The 24,722-nt window shown below is 50.8% G+C and overlaps 1 protein-coding gene across 7 annotated transcripts in view; it reads right to left on the bottom strand.

Moving 5' to 3' along the window:
- Nucleotides 1–24,722, bottom strand: part of CTBP2 (C-terminal binding protein 2) — a 130,399-nt gene that overhangs the window by 3,906 nt on the left and 101,771 nt on the right. For 6 of the 7 annotated variants that reach the window (XM_062579896.1, XM_062579899.1, XM_062579898.1 and 3 more), the window contains 7 exons: nucleotides 3,909–4,063; nucleotides 2,894–3,038; nucleotides 1,650–1,856; nucleotides 1,317–1,531; nucleotides 1,098–1,228; nucleotides 832–959; nucleotides 146–263 (listed from right to left, as the gene is read on the bottom strand). In XM_062579896.1, coding sequence (XP_062435880.1) covers nucleotides 146–263; nucleotides 832–959; nucleotides 1,098–1,228; nucleotides 1,317–1,531; nucleotides 1,650–1,856; nucleotides 2,894–3,038; nucleotides 3,909–4,063 — 1,099 coding nt within the window. Of the gene's footprint in view, nucleotides 1–145; nucleotides 264–831; nucleotides 960–1,097; nucleotides 1,229–1,316; nucleotides 1,532–1,649; nucleotides 1,857–2,893; nucleotides 3,039–3,908; nucleotides 4,064–6,304; nucleotides 6,619–24,722 lie in introns of those variants that run through there. The other variant, XM_062579902.1, reaches the window with a different exon arrangement.

Below are 24,722 nucleotides of genomic sequence, written 5' to 3'. Positions count from 1 at the left end.
GCTCATTAATCCGCGACCAGGGCCAGGCTCGCAGCCCGAGCTCCGCGCCGTCCCCCGTGCTCCGGGGCCGGGGCCGGGCTCCCGGCACGGCCGGCGCTGCCGGCACACGCCGCTCGCCCGGCGCGGGGCCCTTGCGCCGGCTTACCTGTACGCGGCACCATTGAGCTCCGGATGGATTGCTTGCTGGTCTAGTACGGACCACGGCGCTGTTGTGACAAAGAATTCCTTATTCACGCAGTTCCTCAGGCTCTCCGGGATGCGACCTGGCGCGTCAGTAAAGGTAAGGCTGCGTCAGGCAAGGGACAGCTTTACGCCCCGCACCAAACCACGGTTTTCCAGCAGTGGAAAGGGGAGCGGGGAGCTCAGGCTGGCTCTCGGGGGGCGGCTCTGCTGCGCTCCCGGGCTAGCTGCTCGCGGGCCCGCTGAGTAAAGAAATAAAACCCGCAAGTGCTCGGCGCTGGGATGGCAGCATCTTGCTACGAGGGAAGTCATTCCTCTCCCCCACCGCCCCGTGTGGGCAGAAGAAGGACGAGGAGGCCAGGAAAACCCAGCCTTGCTGCTTTTCCAGACCACCAGACTGAGGAGGCGGGAAGAGGAATGACACCTGGTTTCTGGGGCAGCCGTAGCTCTTCAGCCCCTGTAAAAATGGATTATTTAATGTTTAAGGCACCCAAAAGACAGGGACCTGCTGCTGGGGCTCCCCGGTTCGGCGGGGCGGGGAAGTCGCAACCCCGGCCCGCAGCACCGCGGGGCTCGAGCTGCCGGAGCCCGTCCAGCGCAGCTCTGGGGCTCCCTTGTGCCCCCGGAGCCGTGGCGGGGGCCGGTCCCTACCCGTGATGGCCCGCCGTATCTCCGTAGCAGCAGCCTCTCGCATCTCCAGCGACGCCTGCTCGCTGTACCAAGCGGTGTGCGGCGTACAGATTAAATTAGGAGCGTCTTTCAACGGGCCTTGAGCAAAGCTAGGAAGGAAGGGAGAGGGGGAAGAAAGTCAATCGGTGTTTAAGAGGAGGGGGAAAAGCCGGCGGAGAAGGTGGGCGGCCGCGCGGCCGTCGTGACGGGAGGGAACCCGAGGGGCGCCAGCGCGGGACGGGCTCTACCTGAAAGGCTCCGACTCGTGCACGTCCAGCGCCGCCCCTCGTATCCGCCCCTCCTTCAGCGCCTGCGTTAAGGCCTTCTCGTCCACCAGCCCGCCGCGCGCCGTGTTCACCAGGAACGCGCCCTGCCTCATCTGGCGGCCGCCGGCAGGAGAGACGGCACGGTGAGGGCCGGGCAGGGCGCGCCGCGCGCCCCCGCCGCCGCGGCCCCGCGCGCCTTACCTGCTTGATCGTGAAGTCGTTGATCAGGTGGTGGTTATGCTCGTTAAGGTTGCAGTGCAAGGAGACGCAGTCGCTCTGGTAGAGCAGGTCCTGCAGCGTGTAGACCCGCTGCACCCCCAGGGACCTCTCTATCCCGTCCTGCAGGTACGGGTCGTAGAAGAGCACGTTGAAGCCGAACGCCTTGGCCCGGACGGCCACCGCCTGCGCCGTGCGACCTGCGAGGGGCACCCAAGGGAGAGAGGGCGGCGTGAGCGCGGCCTGCCGCCCGCGCCAGCCCTGCCCCGGCCGAGCCGCGCTCCCGCTCTCCCGGCGCCGACAGCTCCGCCGCCGTACCGAACCCAATGAGGCCGAGGGTTTCTCCTCGGATCCGGGCTGCTCCTGAGGCCACCTCCCGTATCTGCTCCACGCTCTGCACCCGGGTCCCTTCCCGCAGCGCCTGGTAGAGCCAAGTGTTTCGTCTGTAGAGGTTGAGGACGTGGCAGATGGTGGAATCCGCCGTCTCCTCCACGGCTGCCGACGGGATGTTGCAGACCGCGATCCCTGGAGGAGGAAACACAGCGAAGCAAAACTGCGGCTCAGTGACGGCCAAGCGCGGCCAGCAGCCACCGTCGCGGCCTCGTGCCGCGTGGAGCCGGGCGCCCGGAGCCGCTCGGCGCGGAGACAAACCGAGAGGCAGGCCACCCGGGGAAGAAAGCTCCTCCAGCAGACTTGTAAAGCAGAGAGATTTTGTCAGCTCGCGAGTGACCCGCTCCAAGCGGGGTTGCAACGAGCTGCCGAAGCTCGCGCGGAGCCGCGCTGCCGCTCTGCCCCGAGCGAGCCGAAGCCGGCCGACGCGCTGCAGGCGGCTGCTGCTGCATGGCCAGGCAGCACGTTTAGGCACCCGTCATTTATTGACTGCGCAGTTTAAAAACTACCTTCTGGAAAGCAATAGCAATTAAACTTTACGCTACATTTGTGGGCAGTCATTACATTTTCTACCTTAAACCACATCATTTGGCCACCCAATTTCCTAAGTATAAAAAGGATTATACTGCAGCATCGCATTACTTTATCTGTTACATTTTTCTTTTTGTGATGCTGAAAGCCTTGGAACATTGTTATAATAGATAATAACAATAAGAGTTAAAAATATGGAAGGAAACATTGCATTCAGAAGACGCTGTTCTCCTATCAAAAGGATAATCCACTACACTAAGAATTGCTTTTTCAGAATGACTATTTGAAACTCTCTTATCTCAATTACCCTTGTAAAATGGCTCACGTGAAATGGCTGTTATTCTTAACAACTCCCCCAGAGATAACCTTTAATACAAGAGAGCCTGGACAACACTACCACAGGACTTCTTGATGGACCAAACCTTTGGATCAGATGATCAGAAACAGCTGTAACTTGCTGCTAAGATCACGGCAGCGGCTGAGGTAATTTTAGGGTCTGAATCAAAACCCTTCAGGGAAATCTTGCCTGTAATTCCATTTTGCTAGAGCTCTTCTAAGAAAAAAAAGCAGTGGTGTGGGCTGCTTTGGAAGAACCAGACGGATGCAGCCATCAACGAGGAGGGGACAGAAGTGAGACCTACCAAGCTCCCCCGCAGCTTTGATGTCAATGTTGTCGTAGCCGCTGCCTATCCGAACAATGACCCGTAAGGCCTTGAACTTTTCTAGATCTTCTCGAGTCAGAGTGATGGTGTGGTACATCATTGCCCCAACGGCTTCATTTAATACCTGAAACAGAAGAAGACGACGTCAGAACTACCAGGACACGTGAGGTGGTGCTGTCACGTAAGGCTGTACCTCCCCCCAACGGAGGGTCAAACCCTGATCAGCGCTCACCATAAGCTACTGCCATGCCCCGGAAACCCAAGACTTGTCCAAATTCTGCGGGATTGGCTCATTTACCAATAATAAAAAAAAAATCTGTCTTCCTTCCCCTGCACTGAGTATCGGAAGTGCTGCAAAGGTCAGCCTTGATGTTATTTTTAGTTCCTTTTCCCAGATCCTGGAAGTGTTCTCTGATCACTTCAAAGCTCATTTGAGTTATCTAAATGGGCACCGAGAACAACTTTGGAGCAAGTATTGACAACTAGTTGAGCTTCCAAGCAGAATCAGCCCTCAGGAGCGTACAGATCTGCTGGCTGAGCGCTCCGACCTGACCCGTTCAGTGCTGCGGAGAAACCGGCTGCTCAGCATGGTGTTTATCTGGTGGGACCCATCAGCTGCGGCGTGGTGAGGCACCAGCAAAACAAGGACAACCGCGCTGCAGAACGGAAAGGCGCAGAGGGCTGCGTGTCACGGCAGCGCTGAGCAAGCCGACTTAAAAAAACTGAAATAAGAAGCGTTAATAATATTGACATAAGAAAATTGATGTTAAGCGATAAGGTGAATTTTTTTCCAAAGTAACATCTGGCTTTTCAATCAGCTTCACTGAATTTTAATCTGCGGTGACTTCTGTTGATGTTATCTGCTAAACAACGTAAAGGGTAGCCTTATATTTTTTTTTTCTCAAAAATAATTCAAACAGGAAAATACAAAGGCTAGACCATCACCCTCTTCCCCAAGCCAAAGCCACCCACGTAAAATCGCAGCTTATGTTACCTTTTCGTGAATCTCCTGAGTTGATTGTGCGTCACAGAATGCAACAGTGGCCAAATCTTTCAAAATGGGCATCTCGACGGTGCAGTCCCTTCCGTCTAGCAGGGCCACCAGGGGACGGGGGTGCATAGGGCCATTCATGATCTGCGGGCGAATACCTGCAGGCAGAAGCAGCGCAGATTTTACACTGACTGACGGCACCGGGCAAGCCTCTCCAGGGTGCTGGCCCCGGGACACGGGGAGAAAACACGGAGGAGCCTCGTGCGGAGGCGCCCAGGACCCGGCGGAGCTGCCGCCGCTGGAGGCAGAGCGAAAGCGGTCGTGAGCACAGTCTGCAGCAGTGCTGGCTTACTCCGTGGCAGGGAATTCCTGGGGCTCGTTTTCTCTCTAGAAGACCAGGCGATAGTTGTTTCTCTAGCAAGTGCAATGAGCTCGAGCCGGGTTTGGCTTGGGGCTGGGGATTTTTCTGCGGGGGGCACAGGTCAAACAACTCGCGCGGGGATTTAGAGAAGAAACGCCGCTGCCCGCGACACTGAAGCGACATCTCTGCGAGTCCGACCAAGCCCCGGGGACGGAGGGTGTCGCGCAGCGCCGGCCCGCAGGAAAACGAGCCGTGCTTTCCCGTCCGGGCTGCCGGAGCAGCAGCGGGATGTGCAGCCGCCGGTAGGGGCTGGCACGCGAGGGGCCACCGCCGTGCCTCGCCGGCGCCCGCCTTTATTTGCACGGGAGAAAAACAAGCCCACGGAAAGAGGCAGATTTATCTCAGAGGGTTTATCCGTCCTCTATCCCTGCTTTACTGAATCGAGCCGGAGCAATGAAGAACCACCAGAGCTGACCGAAGCTTTCCGACCCTCCACACAAACGTTTCTGGACGAGGTCCTTCCGCCCCCGCTCTCCCCGCGGAGCTCGCCCCCAGCACGGACCGCAAGCAGCGGGGTAGGTTTGCACGCGTGTCCTCCAGACGAGAGCGCGACCGTGTCAGTAGGCAGGGCGCAGCGCCGGGATGATTCGGGTAACTGCAAGAAGCTTGGGAGAAGATGAGCAAGAATAAAACCACGTATGACTCTGGGTGCTCCCGCAAGCCTTCAGTGAAACACTGCCCCACAGCTGGGTTATTATTTCCCCCTATTTAACAAGCGACTGAATCACAGCGCGGACTGAAAGGTTACGGCGCAGGCGACCTCTGCGACGCGGAGCATCGCACGCTTCTCACGCCCCGCAAACCCGCCCGCGAGAGCGCAGCCGCCGAGGGCGAACGCTCGCTGCAAACGGCACCAGGTAGTTAGAGGAACGCCTCTCATTTCTCCGACTTCAATAAGGTGATTTACCTCCACTTGACAGGGAAAGTTTTGAAGCAAATCAGTCGGAGACGAAGCACAACGTATGGTAATCACGTTTTAATAAAAACCACCGACAGCTCTGCAACTTAAATCGCAGAGTGCAGTCTCCATCTTCTCCGCCTGTCTCCCTCTAGACGCAGCCCCACTACTCCAAACGTGTACTTTACACTCTATTTTGTAGCTGCTGTGTAAACAGATTCTAACAAAAACATTCGGCCTGACAAAACCAAGTTAAACTTAGCACGATTTTGGTTTTATTCAAGCTCGTGCAGCACATCTGCGCTGTGCGCGGCTGCTTCGCTACGCACGAGGCACGCCGGGGAGCAGAGAGCAATTAAAACCCGGGCGCTCCCACCCTGAATTCTCAACTAAACCCCGGCAAAGTTGATGCAAGTATTGTTCAGTATCTATTTTTCAAGCGTTTTCAGCCAGCCGTGGCCTCTCGCCAGCGTTTCAGTGGAGGGCTTTTTAAGGAAGAGGGAGAGCGGGAAGGGTTTACGGGGGGGAAAAAAATAAAAAGGAGAGCGAGGGAGTGAGAAAAAGAAAGGTTTTGCAGCAAGACGGAGAACCCCTACTCCAGGGCGACTCACAGGCAGCGCCGCTTGTTGCACGCAGCTCCGCGCACAGAGCGCTTTTGTTTCATTTTTAATGCACAAAGCCTGCTTGTCCTCTGCCGCCGCTCCTCCCCTTTGCCACCCACTTGTATCCGATCCCAGCGGCACCCCGGCCAAGGGAATTCGGGAGCGCTCCCTGCTAAATGGCAGCCTTTGTGCGACCGCAAGGCGGCTGGTGCTATCTCGCGGAAACAAAAGCCGGAGCCATTTGCCTAATTCTTATTAATCTCAGTTGCCTACGCCACGCAGCATTTAAAAAAAGAAAAAAAAAAAGAAAAGAGAAGAGAAGGCTTTAAACATGTCCACTTGCAGTACATAAAAGCGCCCCAAGAAGCGATCCTGACAATCCACCGAGTTCCTCCTCCACAACAAAGTAGCTACAGTCTTACAGGCAACGACACACTTTATTAAACAAACAGAAAAGAAACAGGAAATTTCCCCTTGCCTGGAAAATGTTGCCTCCACATTCTTCTTCTTACGAAACCCCACACATGGTAGCGGAGGAGGGCGGGAGGAGGCGGGGGGAACCCCCGCTCGGCCAAACGCTACCCCCTCGCAGGGCGCTGGCTCTCCTCTCCTCTGCGAGGGGGTCTCTTCAAGCACGCGGTCCCGCGGCCCACAGCTGCAACATCTCAACACAAATGTCTCTTTGAACACGGAGGGGAAAGAAAAGGCTTTTGTCCCGAGCCGCGGCAGCACGGTCTGAAACCGCGAGCGGAGCCGCGGTCACCTCCGCGCGGCTCCCAACTCTTCCAAGCACTCCCTCCAGACTTTGCCGAAGCTTTTAACTAATCATAGTTCTTTCCCAGCCCTCGAATAAAATCATGTGAGTGCCAGCCAAAAAATCTTATGCTATGCACACTAAAGGGTTTGTATATGTCGCAGCTCCTCTTTCCCCCCTCCGCTCCCCTCCTCCTGTTGACTTGCACACACGTCCTTCCTCCCCCCCCCAGTTGTTTCCAATGGATTTAATGTGCTGTGCTGTGTTTTATCTTTGTTTGTTTGGAGTTTTTTTAAACTTAAAAATGAAGCATGCCTCTCCACGCTGAACAAGGCTCCAAACTGACAGCCTTCAGCAGCAGCAGCAAGGAGGAGAGCACAGCAGGGCTGCAGCCATCTGATTTGGCACCCAGAAACGAAGGGCCAAATTCTTTCTCGACGTGTAAATCAGCTGGTCTTCAGCACGCGGAACGGAGCTAGCCGGCTGGCAGGATTCGCTCCGCGGCGCCTCCCGGGACACCTGCCCCAGACCCCGTCCTGGTCCAGGCAGCGAGACATCTGCAGAAGCAGCCCCTGGGCAGCACCTTCCCCGCGCGCTGCTGCAGGGCGGCTCCAGGTTTGGCCCGGTTCCCTCCTCCTCTTCCTAGCCACCGTCCTCACTGCTGGAAGCCATCCCACTGCCTCAAGCGGCACCCCTGGCAGCGTGGGGCTAATCACACGGCAAAGACTGCACCACCCAGCAATGGTGCAAGAGCAGCACGCGGCAGAACCGGGCAGGCGTTCACGGGCACGTGCAGCTGGCTACCAGACGGGAGGTGCTGGGGACCTGCTAGGATGGCTTTGGGCGCCAAGGAGAGAGGAATCGTGAAATCAGAGGAGAGGACCAAGAACGAGCACAGCTGCAGACGCAGCCTGGGGTGGGAAGGACTGCTCGGAGGTGGGGCAGGAGCTCCACAAACCTACGCAGAGACCGTTCGAAGGTGTGTGGGGCTCAACTCTAGAGAGGTAACATGAAAGAGCAACTGGGGGTCAAACACCCAGACTCCACCGGGGACTTGCACTGTGCCAGGACGCTGAACGAGGCCCATGGTGGGGAGGGAAACGAGAACCTTTCTCACCAAGCACATTCAGAAATGAGTGACTGGCAAAGAAGAGGGGTCTCCTTTGGCCAGGACTGAGGCCAGAAAGCCTACTCCCATCAAGCCACGATGACAAAACACCGGACACCACAGTCTCACATTCACACAGGCAGTTTAACCGCGAGCGTCACCGCGAAGCAAGTGTTGGTTACGCCTGGGAACTAGAAGGAGCCTACAAGCCCTCTCAAGGCAGCAGGATCTTTCTGTGGATTCTAATGGGACCTCTAATGTGTCCTGGCCAAAGACCGTCCAACAAGCACTTAAGATCCTGATTAAATGCAGGCACCCACGTAGTCCTGCCGACTTCCAAGAGCCTGCTCATACGCTTAAAGCTCAGCTAGCGCTTAAGCGCTTTGGCAGGTAATGGAGAGACTTTGCTAGACTTTATGCTCAGAGTCTAAAACGGCAATATTAAATATCTGTGAAGCACTCGAGAAAAGAGAGATGGTACGTTTGGCAGTATTAGTTTTTCTTATGAAGGTAACTGGTACATTAAACAACCGTCTGTCTATCAACTGCGGTACTTAATGCTCCGCGATTCAGGCAGAGTAACTGCCTGTACGTGCATCACGGATAACACACGGTGTGATGGTTTGCCAGTTTTAGCAGCATCACTTGCAAGTAGAAAGGCACGAGGTAACATCAAAGAATTGCAGAAGAAAAGTTTATATGCAGTGTAGGAAGGCGCCATGGATGTTGCAGGGCGAAAGGGACCGTGCTCCTCTCCTGCAGCGTATTTGGAAGTAAGCTCTTTCGTTCACTTAACTTTTCCTACTAATAAATGCCTCTCAAAATAAATGCATATGCAAAAATGGAATAAGACAGTCTTTATCTCACAGTCAGGGGAAAACAGATATATACTGTTATTTCTATTTTTAAATACTCTGGAGGCATTTGATACCATAAAGGCAGAAGCGATCCAAACACAGAGCTGGTTAAAAAAGTGACACCAAATAGCTTTGCTATTTATAAATAATCATCACATAATTTTTAAGTAATGCATTTTTGAGACTTCCAGGATGCTACTGGGAAAAGGCTGTAAAATCCCCCCTTTTTGGACAAGATCTGGAAGCGTGAATCAATTACTGTAGCACAACTGGAGGTCACCTGCTGCACAGCTCAGCCGACACTGCTACGGTGACAACGGCATGTCCCTGGGCAGCTGACTGCAAGAAAAATGCTATTTTTGCAAGAAAAATTCAGTTTTCTTTTGTTAGGGGCAAACCCAGCAGGGTTAGGGGAGCTCAGCCCCCCCCTTCCCAAATTTTGCCAGTCTGGACTTCAGGCCGTGGCCAGCCCCGGTAGCTGTCAACGCCCAGGAGGTTATTTTGCACTATTACATTTTCTCCCTGCAGCACACAAAAGCTGGCTTTTCGCCAGCCCCTTTTTCCGATAACTCTCAGAACTTCCTCTGAGAATGTATTTTGAAAAATTCATAGGAAATCCCCATATAAAACCGTGTCCTTATTAGCTCATACGAATACAGTGATTACAATCCCCGTCAAAGCCCCAGGAACCGACAGCAACCACGAACAAACGCTAGGTAAAAAATCTGGCAAGTCGTGGTATCTCATTACTGCGGCAGCTCGAATTCCTGCAGGTGGATGTGCCGGAAACCGATACTCGCCTGGACCTCCCTTTGCGTGCCCAAAGCAAAGCCCAGCGCTAGGTGTAACCCGCTGCCGACACCGTGGGAACGCGCGAAGGGGCCTCAGCGCGAGCCGCAGGCTCTGCAAACGCCAGGGGATTTTTTGGCTGTTCAGTAACCCTGGGCTGGACAAAATCTCACACAGGAACACCCCAGATTCAGTTTCAAGTATCATAAGCTTGTGTAATACAAAAGCTGAAATATTACACGCCTTTCCTCCACTATATACTCTGCATCCCCAGTAATCTGTGTTTCACCTCCTCATTCCCCGGTGACGAGGTGGGAAAAACCTGCCCCCGAGGATGGAAACCCTCGGGACTCCGACGAGCTCCCCAGGGAGCTGATGGGACCGTCTTCTCCAGGAGCTACGTCAGGTCAGCAGGACAAATCACCCGGACCACCAGCGCCCAAGCCTGGGCCTGTGGAGCGGCAGGGGATCCCGCAGACTGCTGGGATCCGAGGGAGGAGGCGGAACAGATGGGAGAGGCCGTATGGGCAGCTAATGGATGCTACCAAGGAAGCTAAAAGAAGCATCTGGAATTAAAAATGCTCACTCACAGGAGCTCAGTTGCTTTCTTTCTTTTTTTTTTTTTTTTTTTTTTTTTTTTTTTTTTTTTGGAGAGAGGGATGGGAAGAAAAGCCAAAAGAAAACAGGCTTTTTGCTGTTACGATACAAATGCAGGCTCTCAAGCCGTCCACTGCAGCAGGGGTTGGGCTTTGCAACCCTTCTTAAAAACAGGATGCTTAAAATCCCAACAAATTCCCCCTAAATGTGCCCCATTACCAAGTCCGGAGCAGAAAGCAAATTATACTTGTAGTGCTCAGCAGATGGCTTTCGTGGTACTATCCAGAAACCTGCAGAAACGCTTTCTGCAGCGCCTCGCCACTTCAGCTGCAGTATATACGTATATATGTCCTTTATGTTTTACACGCGTGACGTTTACCCCCGAGACTCCCATCGCAAGCCGATGGCATTGCATAAGAGCTCTGCTTTGAGTCCCTTCTGATCCTTGCCCATTTTCACCATTTATCTTTTCCCTTCTATCCAAGGAAAACAAACTACCTCAGTAAAAAACAAACAAACTGCTCCAGGAAATGGACAGCTCTGTTTCTTTCTTTCTTTTTTCTTTTTTTTAAAAAAAAGAAAGAATAAATAAAGTTGAGGAGAATCAGGCTAATATTTTTACACCGCCTTTCTCCCCAAATCAGAAACGGGCCCAATAAAATGCAGTTTCTTTGTCCACGCAAGTCCGTTCTGGGAGGAGGTTTAAGCGCTCCCACCCTAGCGGGACGCACGTGGCAGCGTCCCGGTGCAGTCCCCACGCTGCGTTCAGGAAACGCGGAGCAACGCTGTCCGAAGAGCCAAAGGCAGTCGTGCAAAGCCCAAGCGAAGAGAGCCACCGACACTCGCCAGCTGGGCACGAGGAGCCCTACCTCCACACCCCGCACCCCGCGGGGCTCGGGCGCTTTGGAGAGGTTGGGGAAGACTCGACGCAAACACGTAGGCTGAAGATCAGCCCGCCGAAGCAGCGGCAAGACCCTCGTCACGGGGCCGGGCGGCAGGGCAAGGGAGGACGCCAGCGCTCCCAAACGCCGGCGGACTCCACCTGTCCACCAGCTGCTCCAAGATTTTGCGGTCTGCTTTTTAAAAGAAAAGATGCATCTTTAGCCGGCATTATGGCACAGAAAATAGCTCAGGCTGCCCGTTTGGGGAAAAGGCAGTGGTTCAAATTATATCATCGCACAGAGAGAGGGAAAAACAAACCAGGGTGTTCGTTTACACAACCTGACAACGAATCAACTTTGCAGGACGCAAACTACATTTTATCTCATACATGGAAAACTGACAGCCATATGGTTTAGACTGGAAATTTCCCACAAATGAAAAGCAAAATGTAATCAATCGAACAAAGCTTTTGGACGCAGCTTTTGGAAAGTGCACGGGACGCAGCCTGACTAGCTGTCCATGTGCCATATGCACCTCCTAAACTTGTGTTTGCACATTGATAACGAGCCACTCTGAGCGAAAAACAAAGAAAACGCCACGTCGTGATAGACTCGTCGGAGTTAGGGCAGCGGGAACCGCTGATGCTTAGTGCTTTTAATTATGCTGGACAGAAACTGCCATAAATCTTCGAGGCAAAATACGCGGAAATTTTCTACGCGTGGGTCTGTTTTGCTGGTGTTGCATGGCAGCACCCATCTCCTACCAGGAAAACGTCGTGCTGGGCTGCTTCTCAAGGATCTAGCCCGGGTTTTAATTAACGCTCCTTTTCCCAAAAGCAGCACGGGAGATGCCGGTTGGATTTTCAGAACCTCCCCAAAACCACCTTTGGCCAAGTGCAAAGCACCAGAAAGGGCTGGTGGTAACCTCGGTTCCCTGTGCCAACGCCGCAGAGGGGCCGCAAGGCCGCAGGGATGGTTCCCATCCCCTAAGCCCGCCTGCGCATCTCCAGCACTTTCATTCGAAGTGATAAAGCTCACCAAACCTTTCAGAAGCGCAGCCCGACGCGGTCTGAGCCAGCTCGGGGCTGGCGGGAGGAGGCACTCGCACAACATTTCTCCTCCTTAACGGTCCCACTAACGTGCTGAGAGATGGCCTCCAGAAGCACCGTGGTGGCCATCCCGCTGCCAGAGGTGACCTCGGGGCTCTTTTATTTCCAAGCCGGATCTCACCGAGGCTTCCACGCTTTTCCTGGGACAAAACCTTGGTAAGCCAAGTAACTGCAGCGAGGGTTGTGGGTGCCATGCAGAAGCACAAGAGGAATCGCTGGTGTGTCCCCCACACCCAGCATGGCACCCACAGTAGCTTCCAGCAGCTCTTCTGCGAGGCAGGGGACAGTGGCTAACCGTGCAAGAGGCAAAGCCAGGAGCTCCCTCCCCAGCCCGCAGAGCACCCATAGCCCTGCCCTGTCAAAATAGCTCCCAAGTGCATGTGCCAAACCTGAACCAAAGCCTGCTCAGGGACCCTGCTGGAAGGCCACCCCTTCTGGACACCAGAGGACATCCCTTCTTTGACACACGAACACAAAACACTTCTGTAAAGTCCACTGTCACCCCTCTCAGACATCCCTCCGCTCTTAGGTCAGCTCCTCTGTTTTAGAGCTAACAGCAAATGAACCCAATTTCAATGGATTTCAAAGGAGCAGAAGTTAAACCAAAGCCATGTCTCCATGCTCCACATTCACAGAACATACAGCGCCCCTGTTTTTGCCTCCCTGTTTTCTTACTTTACCTCTAATCGTTTTTTCTCATTTCTTTCCTCATTCTGTTTTGCGCTCTGCCCCTACACTCAGAGCCCTCTCAGTTCTCCCATCACTCTTTGAAGTTGGAATTAAGAATTTGAGAAGAACAAGCCTGCTTAGAGCAAAAGGGAGGGTAAAATGCAAATGCAGCAACCAGGGAGCGGCTTGGAGAGGTCTTGTGAGGTGCTGAATGCCTGCAAATCCCACTGATTTCCCTAAGATAAACACACTCACTTCCTTGCAGCACTGGATTGGAACTAAATGAGAAAAAAACCCTAAATACTAACATTCAAAAGCACTTAACTACAACCAACTTGCTCTTAAAGTTGATTTACAACTAATGCTCTACAAGTATATTGCAGGATTTTTATCAGAGTTACAGTGAAAGAAAGGGCACACGTTGAGTTCCTGTTGACATTTAAAATAGCCTAGAAGCATAAAAATACAGTAAACAGATTTTGGACACAGCAGCAACTCCTAAAACCCACCTGCTGCACATGAGCGGAGTGGGGTTGGCAAATGAAATCTGAACCGCATTTCCTTCCCCAGCATGGAAGCAAGAACACTGTAATGACACCGACCCATTTGAGCGTTGCGCAGGACATCTGCCTTGATGTCCTGGCAGAGCAATGGCGCTCACTTACCTCCTCTGCCATCGGCCCGTCCTCAGGACAAGGCGGGATGACAGGCATTGAGTCCTCCCTTCCTTTCAAAGTTTTTTTTTTTTTTTTTTTTTTTTTTTTGCAATCCTTTCCTCCTCCTTTTCCTTTTTTTCCCTCCCCTCCTCTTGGTCCGAGGCTCCCCAACTCCAAGCCCTGTTGAGTTAGGAACCTATTCTGCATGAGCTCCAAGGGCTTCTGCAGCCACCCTGGGCCCCGACCCCCGTGTTGCTGGGTGCGTGGAGCCCAGCCCCAGCCCACGCGTGACATCTGGGAGCTCCCTGCAAACGCCGGTGTTCCCTTCCTGAGCTCCTCCTTTCACCAGGACCCAAGAAAGCTCCTAAGGCCACAAGGAAACCCACCCCAGTTGAGGCCAGCACTCAAGTGTGTACTTCAGCTAAGCACGTATTTCAGCATGCGTTATCCTTAACGGAAATGCTTCCTCAGATGGGACTGATCTCACCTTGGGGTGAACTATCAATTATTTGCCAGCCTAGAAGGCCAACTGTCATGGGACATGAAGAAGATTACTGCATCACACAGTGCAGGGAAGAGGTACGCAGGAATTGATTTTATTCTCCCAAGGAACAGTTTACGGCGTGAGGCTGTTTGCCTTGTGTTCTTGCCCAGCTACCAAGGTGACACGGAGGATAAAAGCAGCAGTTCATCCAGCAGCCAGAGCTTCATCTCTTGGAGGTGTAAATTAACAGCTCGACTCGCATGTGGACATGTCCTTGCGGACAACATCAGGGATGGGGAAAACCAGCTGGCCCCCACCTTCCTCCCTGAGCATACCTTTGGAGTCCCATCCGACCCCAACATCTCCTTTCTCCTTTACGACTTTGCAGAAATGATTGGTTCCATTTCAGGCAGGACCTATTGGTCATTACTGCATTAAAAACCCACACAACTCTTTATGTACCTCTTTAGAAAAAGCGTTGCGAAGATGTTCATTCCTGCTTTGACCTATGTTCCCTAATTAATATGATTATTATTTATAATATTATTATAAAGCTGTCTTCCAAGATACAGCAATAGAATTAACAGAGATCACAGAGAGGATTTGTCTCTCTCTTGAACAGTGCTCACAGTGAGATTTCTAGAAGAGCTTTTCTTCCCAAAATTTCGAAGAGGATGGTGCCACGAGAGACCTGTCAGCAAACCCTGCCCAAACTCTTTCTGAGCCCACCTGCATGGTGGCTCACTCAGGTGGGGGGCGGGGGGAAGGAGAAACCTGGATTTCTTTATCTAGCTTCTTTGAGAAAAGACTTTAAACACGCCACACAGTACAGCCCTTTCTAGCTCTTTGTGCCTTGCAGCCATGCATTAATATAGCTGAGATTAAGCCGGACTGAGGGAATTCTGAATTGGTGCACTGGATGACGTAGAAGTCTATCAAAAAAAGCACTCCAGAAGAAAAGACAAAAAAAGAAAAAAGGGAAAATCTCAACACAAAACTGAATTGTAAGCTGAAAATTTCTTGAGGTCAGGATGAACACGCAAAATCTCCTACCGGAAAATTTTATTAATAATACCATCTTATCTCCTGTGACAGAGTAGGCACACTGATTAATATCAAATTCCCAAACCTTACAATATTAGGATCCCAATTCATTTAATCAAATTTTTTTAGACTTAGGGGAAGAAAGAGATGGTCAGGGGACAGAACTGCTCTCCTATTCTAAACTTGTTCTTTTTCAATCTTCTGAATTTTCACCTTTGTAGAGCCCCAGGATCCGCTCACTGATAATTACTGTAATTGAGAGCATTTTGAAGTTACAAAAGGTTGTCTTAAGTAACTAAGAAAGAAATAAAAGCTCATCTACATCCAAAGACTTCTCATGCACACAAAAGGACACACTTTTAATTCTTTCATGTATATAAATAACAGTTTTCTACCAAAAAATTCCCCAAACTCTTGGAATGCAGGGGTATTAAATCTTTCCTAAAATGTTCAAATCAAATTAAAGCAATTTAGATATTTCTTGTGAATTGCTTTTATATCCAGTTCTTTCAAAAATCCATTAAGCCTTCTGAAAACTGAATAAATTTTGGTTTTAGTGTAATGTGTAATTGTGGAGATCTGAAGGAAAGGATGTCGTCCCAAAAGCATGCATGTTTTTCTAACTATACAAGTCAGTCTAATAAAAGATACGTCTCCCTGCAAGCCTTGCCTAGCTTCAGTTCTCTACGTTCAGTAAAGATAACAGAAAAAGTTTAATGATTAACTTTCACATTCTTTTTCTCCCCCACTATCAGGGTTTTCTGGCTGCTAGCTACACATTAGTGCCTTGCTGTAAAACACAACTTGCAGGTCTTAGGACTGTATTCATGTATCTCTGGGTAGGGCCACAGACTACAGCCCGATCCCTCGCTCCTGTTCTCCTTGATTCACGAACACCACCCTTGTCGCCCTGATAAATCACCAACTCGAAGGCCTGTAGACTCAAACATGGCCAAAAAAACCCAACTTCTCCGGAGAGGTCTAGAATGATTTGATAGACCTGATTTGTTTGGCCAGAATCAAAGGAGGGTCACAAGAAGGTCTCCAAAGCAAGCTGTGTCCCACCTCCGGTGGCGGCTGTGCCCCGCAGCTCCACCCCACCTCCGTGCTCCTACAGCACCATGACATGCATCTGCCTTCGTGCATCCCGCGTGTCTCTGGCACTCCTGCAAACACCACCAGTGCTGGGCGTACTGCCAGGTGCCAGTGTAGGCATGTAGTTTCTCTTCCCTAGGCGACAGAAATAATCAAAAAATGCCTACTTGGTACCATCTCTAACTTCAACACCACATGCAATTATTCCCCCTCAGATCCCATGATGCCTTATGGTGTGAAACGGCACTTGTCAGCGCAAGGCAAGACCATCCGGGAGAGGTCTTCTGCAGGGAATTCTCCAAAGCTCTCCAGATGGACCCAACCCACTCCACTACAGCTAGGTTGGACACGCGCTCCTCTCCAACACGGCCTCCTACGCTTTGGCCAGCTTCCTCTCCACCTCTCCTGCACTAGTGCAGGGCACTCACTCAGGTCAGCAGCCTACAAGCACCTTCTGATTTATGGAAACCACATTCAACATCCAAATATTACACAGTTCCTTGAAGAATAGAGCTTACAGTCTCCTGAATTTATCATCAGTGTTTGAATAGTATCACAGCATACCCACAAGTAATGATGAAAGAAAAATGTATCCTGAAAGAGAGCTATTGAAACGATGATAATCTAGAAACATCTTTGCTAATCTGCTACATCTTTGAGCAAAAAACCCATACACTTTCTGGCCTTAATAATAAGATAAAAATGAACATTGGCAGAGCAAACAAAATCATCTACGAACACAAATCAACCTTTTCTCCTTGTGAGCTAGCATAGCCCAAGGGATAACTCCATAATCATGCTTCTGATGTATTTATACAGCACATTTCATCTTCATTAATCTATACAACATACTGGCCAATTCTTATTTTTCAGTTCCAAGCACTAGCAGCTATGTGCATGCTACCACAGTTTGATACTGGGTTCTCCCCTTCACAGCTACCTTCACCTCCTTACTCCATCTCCGCAGGCTTGTAAAAGCAGCACTGTGCAATATCCCCCTACAAAGGGGCTGCCCCTGCGACGGACCGTGGCACAGGCTGCACTTGGATGGCTTGCTCTCTTCATTTAACAAGAGCCCTGAAAACATTATCTCCATGTGTCATCTCACAGGGAAACTCAGTTTGGATTTTAAATCAAACTGCACTGCTGCCCTGCATCGGATTAGCTCTACGAGGGGTGGAGGGGATACAAAAGCCAGCAGAGAAAAAACATATTGTGTAATTAATGGGCCCTGTCTACCTGAGGTTGAGAAGCTGGGGAGAGAAGAGAGCTCCTGGAGAGCCAAGAGGACTCTTGCCTCACAGGAGGTGCCACCAGCCCCAACCTCCCAGCAGGTCCATGTGTGATCCATCATCCAGGCAGGTCCCCACACATATCTGACCTCAGCCCAGAGCCAAGAGGATTTCAGCAAAGCATGGACATTACACCTGTATGAGTGTTAACACCACAGTAAGTCAAAAACTGTTATTCACACAGTCCTTTTTGCTCAGGATAAGACCACCACATGCCTCGACATGCAGTGACCACTCTGCCGGTCCAGCTAGACCTGTGTCAGATTCCCACCCCTCTGTGCCAATATCTTAACACCGAAATCTGATGCAATCACTCTACTGCTCCACCATACAAGCTGCTGGAATGCCCAAGGGCAGCGATTCAAGAACACACAAGGTGGAGGTAGCACCTTTCTTGCTTCCACCAGCTCAGGCAGCTACTGCTCTGCTCTGCTCCCACCAGGACTTGACTCTGATGCACCCCTCTTCTCACAGGCAGGGAACTTTTCACAACACAATAAAAAATATTTAAAAATTTAAAGCTGGACTAAAGCACTAATGCAAAGATTTTCTCTCTGTTTTTCACTGACTGAAGTTTGGTCAATAATCTCTGCATTTAAGGTGTCTTATTCTCTTGTGTATGCAAAGGATAGTTATGCCGTAACTCCCACGGCTGCCGGGAGGCACTCCTTACATACATCCTCAGTGCATTAAGCAAAGAATAAAATCCAAAGCCATACAGAAACTGACTGTACTTTAAAGGATGTTAAAATATAATAGGCAGAAAATGTCTTCATTTTTACACCTCTTCACTATCACAGAAAAGAAAGTCAATTCTGATGTAGGTAAGCACAGGCTATAGATTTATCTAATCATGTACACTGAAGATGGTGAAAATATTTCAAATTTGCCTACAGTTATAAAACTATAAATCACACTGAACTATATCACTGTAGTAAGCCATTTTCCCCTAATGGTTTTCTATATTTTATTGCTTCCATAAAATTTATCACCTATCAACCTAAGAGCTCTAGTTATATACCCTATGGTTATTCTCAATTAACACACAAAAACTAGATTTTAGCAATTTTAAAATTGTGACACAAGCCCTCCAGAAGAATGAGATATGGCATAATGAACTACCCAGATGCCATTTCTTTCTTTCTTTTTTTCTGTCTGTCTTTCAGGAGAGCCCTGCAGTGGAGTTTCCAAAAAGCTGACAAATCTTACTGCAGTAGCAAGCAGTTGGCAGAGACGGATGCTGATGCACCATATCCCTATCTCTATATTTATACATTTAATTATATCATGCAGATTACAAAGCATATATCCCTTACTGGGATCCTGAAAAGGAAAGCTTCTACACTAACCAAGATCTTATGTGGTGCTTTTGTTCTATGGGGTCCCAAAGCGCTTTGTAGATTAACTCCTACTGACACAAAACCACCCCTCTGGCAGCAATCAAGAAGTACATACTGCATGGCAAAAAAGCGTAGTAAGATATAGTAGTCATCAAGAAATCCAGGGAAACTAGAATTTTACAGTTCCACATGCAGCAAGGCTGTTTCTATTCCACAAATACCTAGGAGGTAAACTGTCTAGTACTCAGCATAACGTATTCCTCTAATGAATAGCTTTTATAATACCAGGAAAAACTCAATACGGCAAAAAAATCTTAAACACAGTCATAGCCAGATGACTTTCTTAAGTATATCTAAGAAGATACAGCTGGCTTCATGATTACCTTGAAGATTTTTTTTGTGTAGTGACATTACTTTCAGCAAGTTTTCCTGATCTCCCTCTGGTTAAGAGACCAACAAGCAGGTCACCTTCCTCGACTCGTTCTCGCTCTGCAAGCAGACAACTTCTTCTCCCGTTGGTTTCCCTGATACTCTCTTCTATCGAAGAAAAAGTGAACGAGATTCTTCTGCAGCAACTTGTTAAAAGTTTTAAACAACAATCACCTAAAAGAAGAGTAAACACATCTAAGCCAGTAGGTTTTGAAGCGATTTTCTGAGGTTTCTCAATCTATTTTGTTATTCCTGGGAAGAAACACACCGTGAGAGAGTGCTTTGTAGAAGATCCCTCTCAGTGCCTTGTTCAAAGGTTAGCCAACCGCCACTGACGGGTCAAGATAATCTTATTTTACATTATACATAACACAAGGGTCACCGTTCTTGAAGACCTCCTCTCCTCTTCAAGCGCTCATTGAGTGAGTGCAACGGATCTGCACTGAGCGCAGTCCGGCTGCTGTGGCCCAAAGCAGCCTGGTGGGACGTTTTGTCCTCCTCTTCTGCCACCTTATTTTGGATTGAAGCGGTGAACCACACCTGCTGCCAGCACGAAGTACTGAGCACCCAATGGTGTAACTCCTGTAATGTTGGATTCAAGAACTAAGCCAACTTTAGACTGCTTCGCTCTTTCTGCCCCCGACAGGCACATGAACAAAAGTTGGTTGCTACTTCCTTCTGATTCGCATTAGAAGTGCCTGGAGTCAATGGGTTCAGTGTGGAAATCATTCAAACCAGCTGTGGCTAGTGAAAAGAATCCATTCTTCATTCCTGAGACCAAGCTTTCTAGAAAGCAGGGAGCAAATGTTCCACCCAAAATAGTTTTAGTCTGAGCACAGGCGAAGCTATTGGCAACAACAATGTTGAAAGAAAGAATTTCTTCGCATCAGACTCAGATGCCTTGCAAATGTGTTTTGTATCCTCTACTTCAAGTCACATTTCTTTATGCCTGGATTATCTAGATGCTTTAACTGACGATGGCAGATGGCTCGGTGTCTTTATTTTGGCTAGTAGAGAACTCCTTTCTTATGGGACCTATCTACAGGGTGTGCGAGGGTAGAAAATGAATCTAGGGGGCCGGAGAGCCCGACCGCAGCCGAGCACCGTGCCACCGCGGCTCTCCTGCAGCGAGGCCGAGCTGCGCGGCAAGGTTACGCGAGTGGCGTAAACTGGGGCAGCTCCACAGCTGCTCCGACCTTCATCGCGGCCGTCCGTCCTGGAGCGAGGCAGCCGCCGGCAGGCAGAACGTGTGGGTGGTATCTCCCACACGTGACTTGTGTGCAGCATGCCTCCTAGGAGACCTCTGCATGTACCTTGTCTCACCCAAACTTCCAGGTCCGTCATGGTGGCAGCTACCTGAATGCCCAGGAAACGTATGAACACGTGCACAATTCCCCACCTGACTCCAGCTCCTCACTACGGCTCCGCAAGGGCTCGAAGGAGAGCAGAGCAGGTTCCTACCTCGCTGTCCCGAGCCCCCCTGCCTGCTCATTCACCCCAATTCTGCCCGAGCAGAGCCCAGCGGAGCAGGCTTTGCCGCTCGCAGTGCCCCCGGACTCCTGGGCCCTCTGTTGCCGCAGACCCTGCTGCCCCCACCACAGAAAGGGCACTGCTGGCCGGGACGGTCGCTGGCACCAGAGGCGCTCGGGCACCTCCGCCTTGAGCTGCTGCTAATAAATAAAATAACTGTAAGTACTTGCGGAGCAGGGCTCTGCGTAAATACTCCCGCGTGCTGTACGCTCCTATTACCCATCTCTACACCCGCAGTTCTACCGAGAGGACTTTGTACTGCCAAAAACGCCACTTTTCTCAGTGAGATGGTAACTTCCCAAGTGACTAAGTGTGAACAGCTAGGTCTTTGCAGTTTATTTTTAACCTAAAGCGAATCTCAAAGCAGAAAGTCCAGATAATGATAACAGCACATGGGCAGAGGAGCAGACGTGAAGAGCTACCGCTGGGTGAACGACCAGGCCCAGTCTGAGGGTTTCCTCTACGTTGACTGGCAAGAGCAATCACTCCTGACGTGATGCATATGTTCTGAATTTTGTGTACTTCAGAAACAAAACGAGGAAAAAAAATGTATGCCCTTCACTGAAATCCCAAAAACTCTGAACCGCGATGCATCAGCGTGGTGCTGTCTGCAGGACTCTCACCAAGCTGCAGCCTCACCATGGAGCAGGGACCCAGATACCAAGAAGTGTGCACATTTTTCCTTGAAAACTCAGGTACTTTTGCATGGCACAGCGAAGCATGAGGATATGTCTCCACGCTACTTAAGACGGCAATCAGTGCAGTATAACTAAGGACAATGCGCATTAATAAAAAACATAAGAGATGACAACAACATGCATTAATGTTTTAATACAAAGGAAATGATAAACCCCTGGAAATCGAGTTTCTAATTTTGTCCTAATCTCACTGGGCGTAGCCGGCTCAGTGCTGGCTGCCTCTCTGTCTCAATCTTGGTCTCCTTTTCATTGGTCAGGACAAGCGTTTTCCCAAATCACAACAGCTGCCTGGAACAACCTTCCATCTCCTCTTTTTTTTGCTACAACTTTCCCTTAAAGCATGATGACTTTTAAATCCTTCTAGGCTCAAAGCCCAGTAAGCAGTAAAACACCAAAGCCCAGCACAAAGTGATATTTATTCCTCATAACTACTTTTCTCATAGAAGAATCCACGTTTTGTACAGCTGGAGGTGGATTTGGAGCTCTGACAGAGGGCAACGGTGCTGCACGCTGCCAGGATCGGTGCAGTATGCCCGCTCCGTAATAGAATTAAAGAAAAAAATCTGCCCTAAGCAAAGGCTCCTAGCTTGCCTTCAGCTGCAGCAAGGAAAGACTTCAATAAAATCCTGGGGGAAGCGGAAACTTTGGTATGGACAAATGGCTCAGATGAACAGCCACAACGGCTGCACGGTGGTTGAGTTAATTAGAAAGTTGGCTGTGTTCAGGAGGAGGAGGAAAACAATGCTACAAATAGTCAAGGCAAAGAGCAAGGCAAAGAGCAAACAAAAATTGCAGCATGTGAAGCTACGGAAGGAGCAGAAATAGGTTCTATCAGTCCCATTGATCCTCCAAAACCACTTGCAATTACTAGGCAGAGAATTGAGTGTGGTCCTGTTGCTGAAGCAGAAGGGCACCAACTTGCATATACGACCTAGCCTTAACTCATACGTTTTGACAAGGCTCACAAGAACCCACAGGTGATTTAAGACCCACGCAAAGCAAAGCACTGCCCGTTTTTGACCTCAGCGTGACATGTAAAGAACTGTGGCCTCGTTTTCAAGAGCCCTCGCTCTATCCTTGGAAATCCCTGCTCCAGCTAAGCCCTTTATGTCACGGACTCCAACCACACAACGTGATCAACAGCTCTATTTGCATACGTCAAGTTAAGTACAGTCTGAGGACATCAGTCAGCCAAGTTTCAGCAGCATCCACGAAGCCCTGTCGGCACGACAGTGGAGGTGGCTTTCTCTGCTTGCTGGCAATGGAAGAGCCCAGTGACGCTGTACCAACCCCGTGCTACTGAACGTAACAAAGTCCAGAAAAAACATGTTTTTCTCCACACCTCGCTGCTCGCGCGCTTGCCAGATTTCCCTGCTCGCCCATCTGACACGCTGCCCGGCCCCACGTGGGGCCCTGGTGTGCTGCTGCAACGCGGGAAACACGGGAGAACTTGGGAGCAATGTAGGGAATGGGAAAATAGTAACCAGGAAGGATTTGTTCTTTTTAACATCACACCAAGTCCTTGAACTGCAATGCTTTACTGATTTCCCTACAAACACTGAGATCCCATCTCAAAACTTCGTAATGAAGTCTCTAACTAGACAGAGATCAGAGCATGCACATCCCTCAGGCGAGCCCAGGGCACGTCCCAGCAGAGAGGTGAGCAACTGCAGAAGACTAAAAACAACTACAGGCAGAGAAACCATAAATGTGCCCTGCAGTGGGCTACGGGTTTCCAGGAGCAGCACCCGACGTGCGATCAGAGAGCAGTGGATGCCTGTTGCACTGAGACGATCTAGCATCTGTCCACGGGAAACCCAGCGACCGGAGCCCGAACGCCGCTCCCAGGGCGAAAGGCAGCTGTGCTGCGTCTCCAGGCAGCCCACCATAAATCAGATCCCATGAAGGCAAACGGAGAAAACCCTTCTTGGCTGTAGCAGTAAACCAACATATTGATCCTTCTCCTGAGCAGAAAGTCTGGCCAAGAGGAAAAACGGGCCATGGACGTTTTCCAGGGAGAGAATTAGGACGCTTTTGCTGTAATTGAACCCGATGCTGTGGCTCGCAGGGGCTGCGCAAGCTCATTGCCATGGTGTGCTGCTACCGTCTACCGCTGAGCACGGGGCTTTTCCCTGCTTCCAGGCAGCCACCGGGAATCAAGCGGAAAGACGGGTGTCTGCAGCGCGGCAGGTCCAGGGCCACTGCCGAGATCCGCAGCCTGCCAGTAGGCAAGAGGAGACTGGGAAAACCGAGATCTCCATGCCTGACTACAAAGGGAAAACCTCCGAGGAGGGCCCGTGGGAGACGTGGTGCAGCCGCGGGGAAGACGGGCTCTATGGCTCGGGTCCCAGTGCTGAAGGCCCCCAGTGCTGCTGCAATACCAGCGCCCATCACCGCCACGAAAAGCCGCGGGGCTGCTGCCGTGGGGCTCGCTCCGATGCCCAGGCAGCCAGGGGTGCAGCGACCAAGCAAAGGGAACAGGCTCCATCGGGGGGGAAATTAATTTTAAACAACGTGGAAAGAAATCTTGGCTTTGGGAATTGATTAAAAAAAAAAAAATCAAATTTAAGTTCCTACACTGCCAAGCTCCCTGATTCCAAATCACCGCGGAGGCAACGGAAGCTCAAGGCCCGCTCACCAAACACCGCGCTGTTACATCCTCTGGGCACGCATTTCCCCTGATCTAGCGCTGCAGGCTTTGGATGCCCTTGAGTCAGAGTTTCGCGTTTTCCTGAAACCACGCAGGCTGGGAGCTAAGAAACAACCGCAGAAAGCACGTAACTACACAAATTCGAGAGAAGGCGCTTACAAAAAAGGCAAAACGCAAACAGTTCGTAAGTGTTACCAGCAGCGTCGTTCTCAAGCACGGACACTTTCCTAGAAACTGGCTCCCTTTAGGGCACTGTACGCCCCGTTACAGCATTTTGGGTGGCTTACAGTGGCTAATTCTGGTATCTTCCCCTTCCTTCCTTTCCCAGGTCTCCGGGGGCGTGTGCACGCCGGGCAAGCTGAGCGCCTGGACGGCGAGGGGCTCGCTGCCCGGCTGGGCGCCCGGGCGGAGCGGCGTTTCTCTCCGGCTTTCCTAGCACGTACGCGTCACTCGGTGCCGAGGTGCTTCGGCTGGGCGCCGTTACGAACTGATTAAACAAACAAACAAACAGATAAGAGGCATATTAACACAGCGTGCCTAATCACTTCCCAGGCCGGGAGCACAAGGGAAGTGCGGATTCCCCGGGAAACTATCCCGGTCTGCAGCCAACGGCCAGACTCTCCCCCTTACAGGAGGCATTGCGGAGAAGAATTAGGGACCTTTGGCGTGTGGCGAAGGTAAGAGGCCGACCCATAAAACCACTGCAAGCGATACAGCAGTAGATTTGCAAACTGCTTGTCTTCTCCAGCCCAGCTCCGGGCCGAGCTCTCTGAGGAGCGCCAGAGGCTCTCAGGAAGGAGTTAAAGCAGCGCTCTTCCCCTTTCTGGCACGCTACCTCCCTTCCTGCAGCAAAGCCGTTTGCTGTTTCCCTGGGAGGATAGTAGATCATCTCCTTTGGCAGTAGTTTAAGCACC

This window comes from Rhea pennata, chromosome 7, assembly GCF_028389875.1.
Source record: "Rhea pennata isolate bPtePen1 chromosome 7, bPtePen1.pri, whole genome shotgun sequence".
Classification (NCBI taxonomy): domain Eukaryota; kingdom Metazoa; phylum Chordata; class Aves; order Rheiformes; family Rheidae; genus Rhea; species Rhea pennata.
This window is presented reverse-complemented; position numbering and strand designations above follow the sequence as displayed.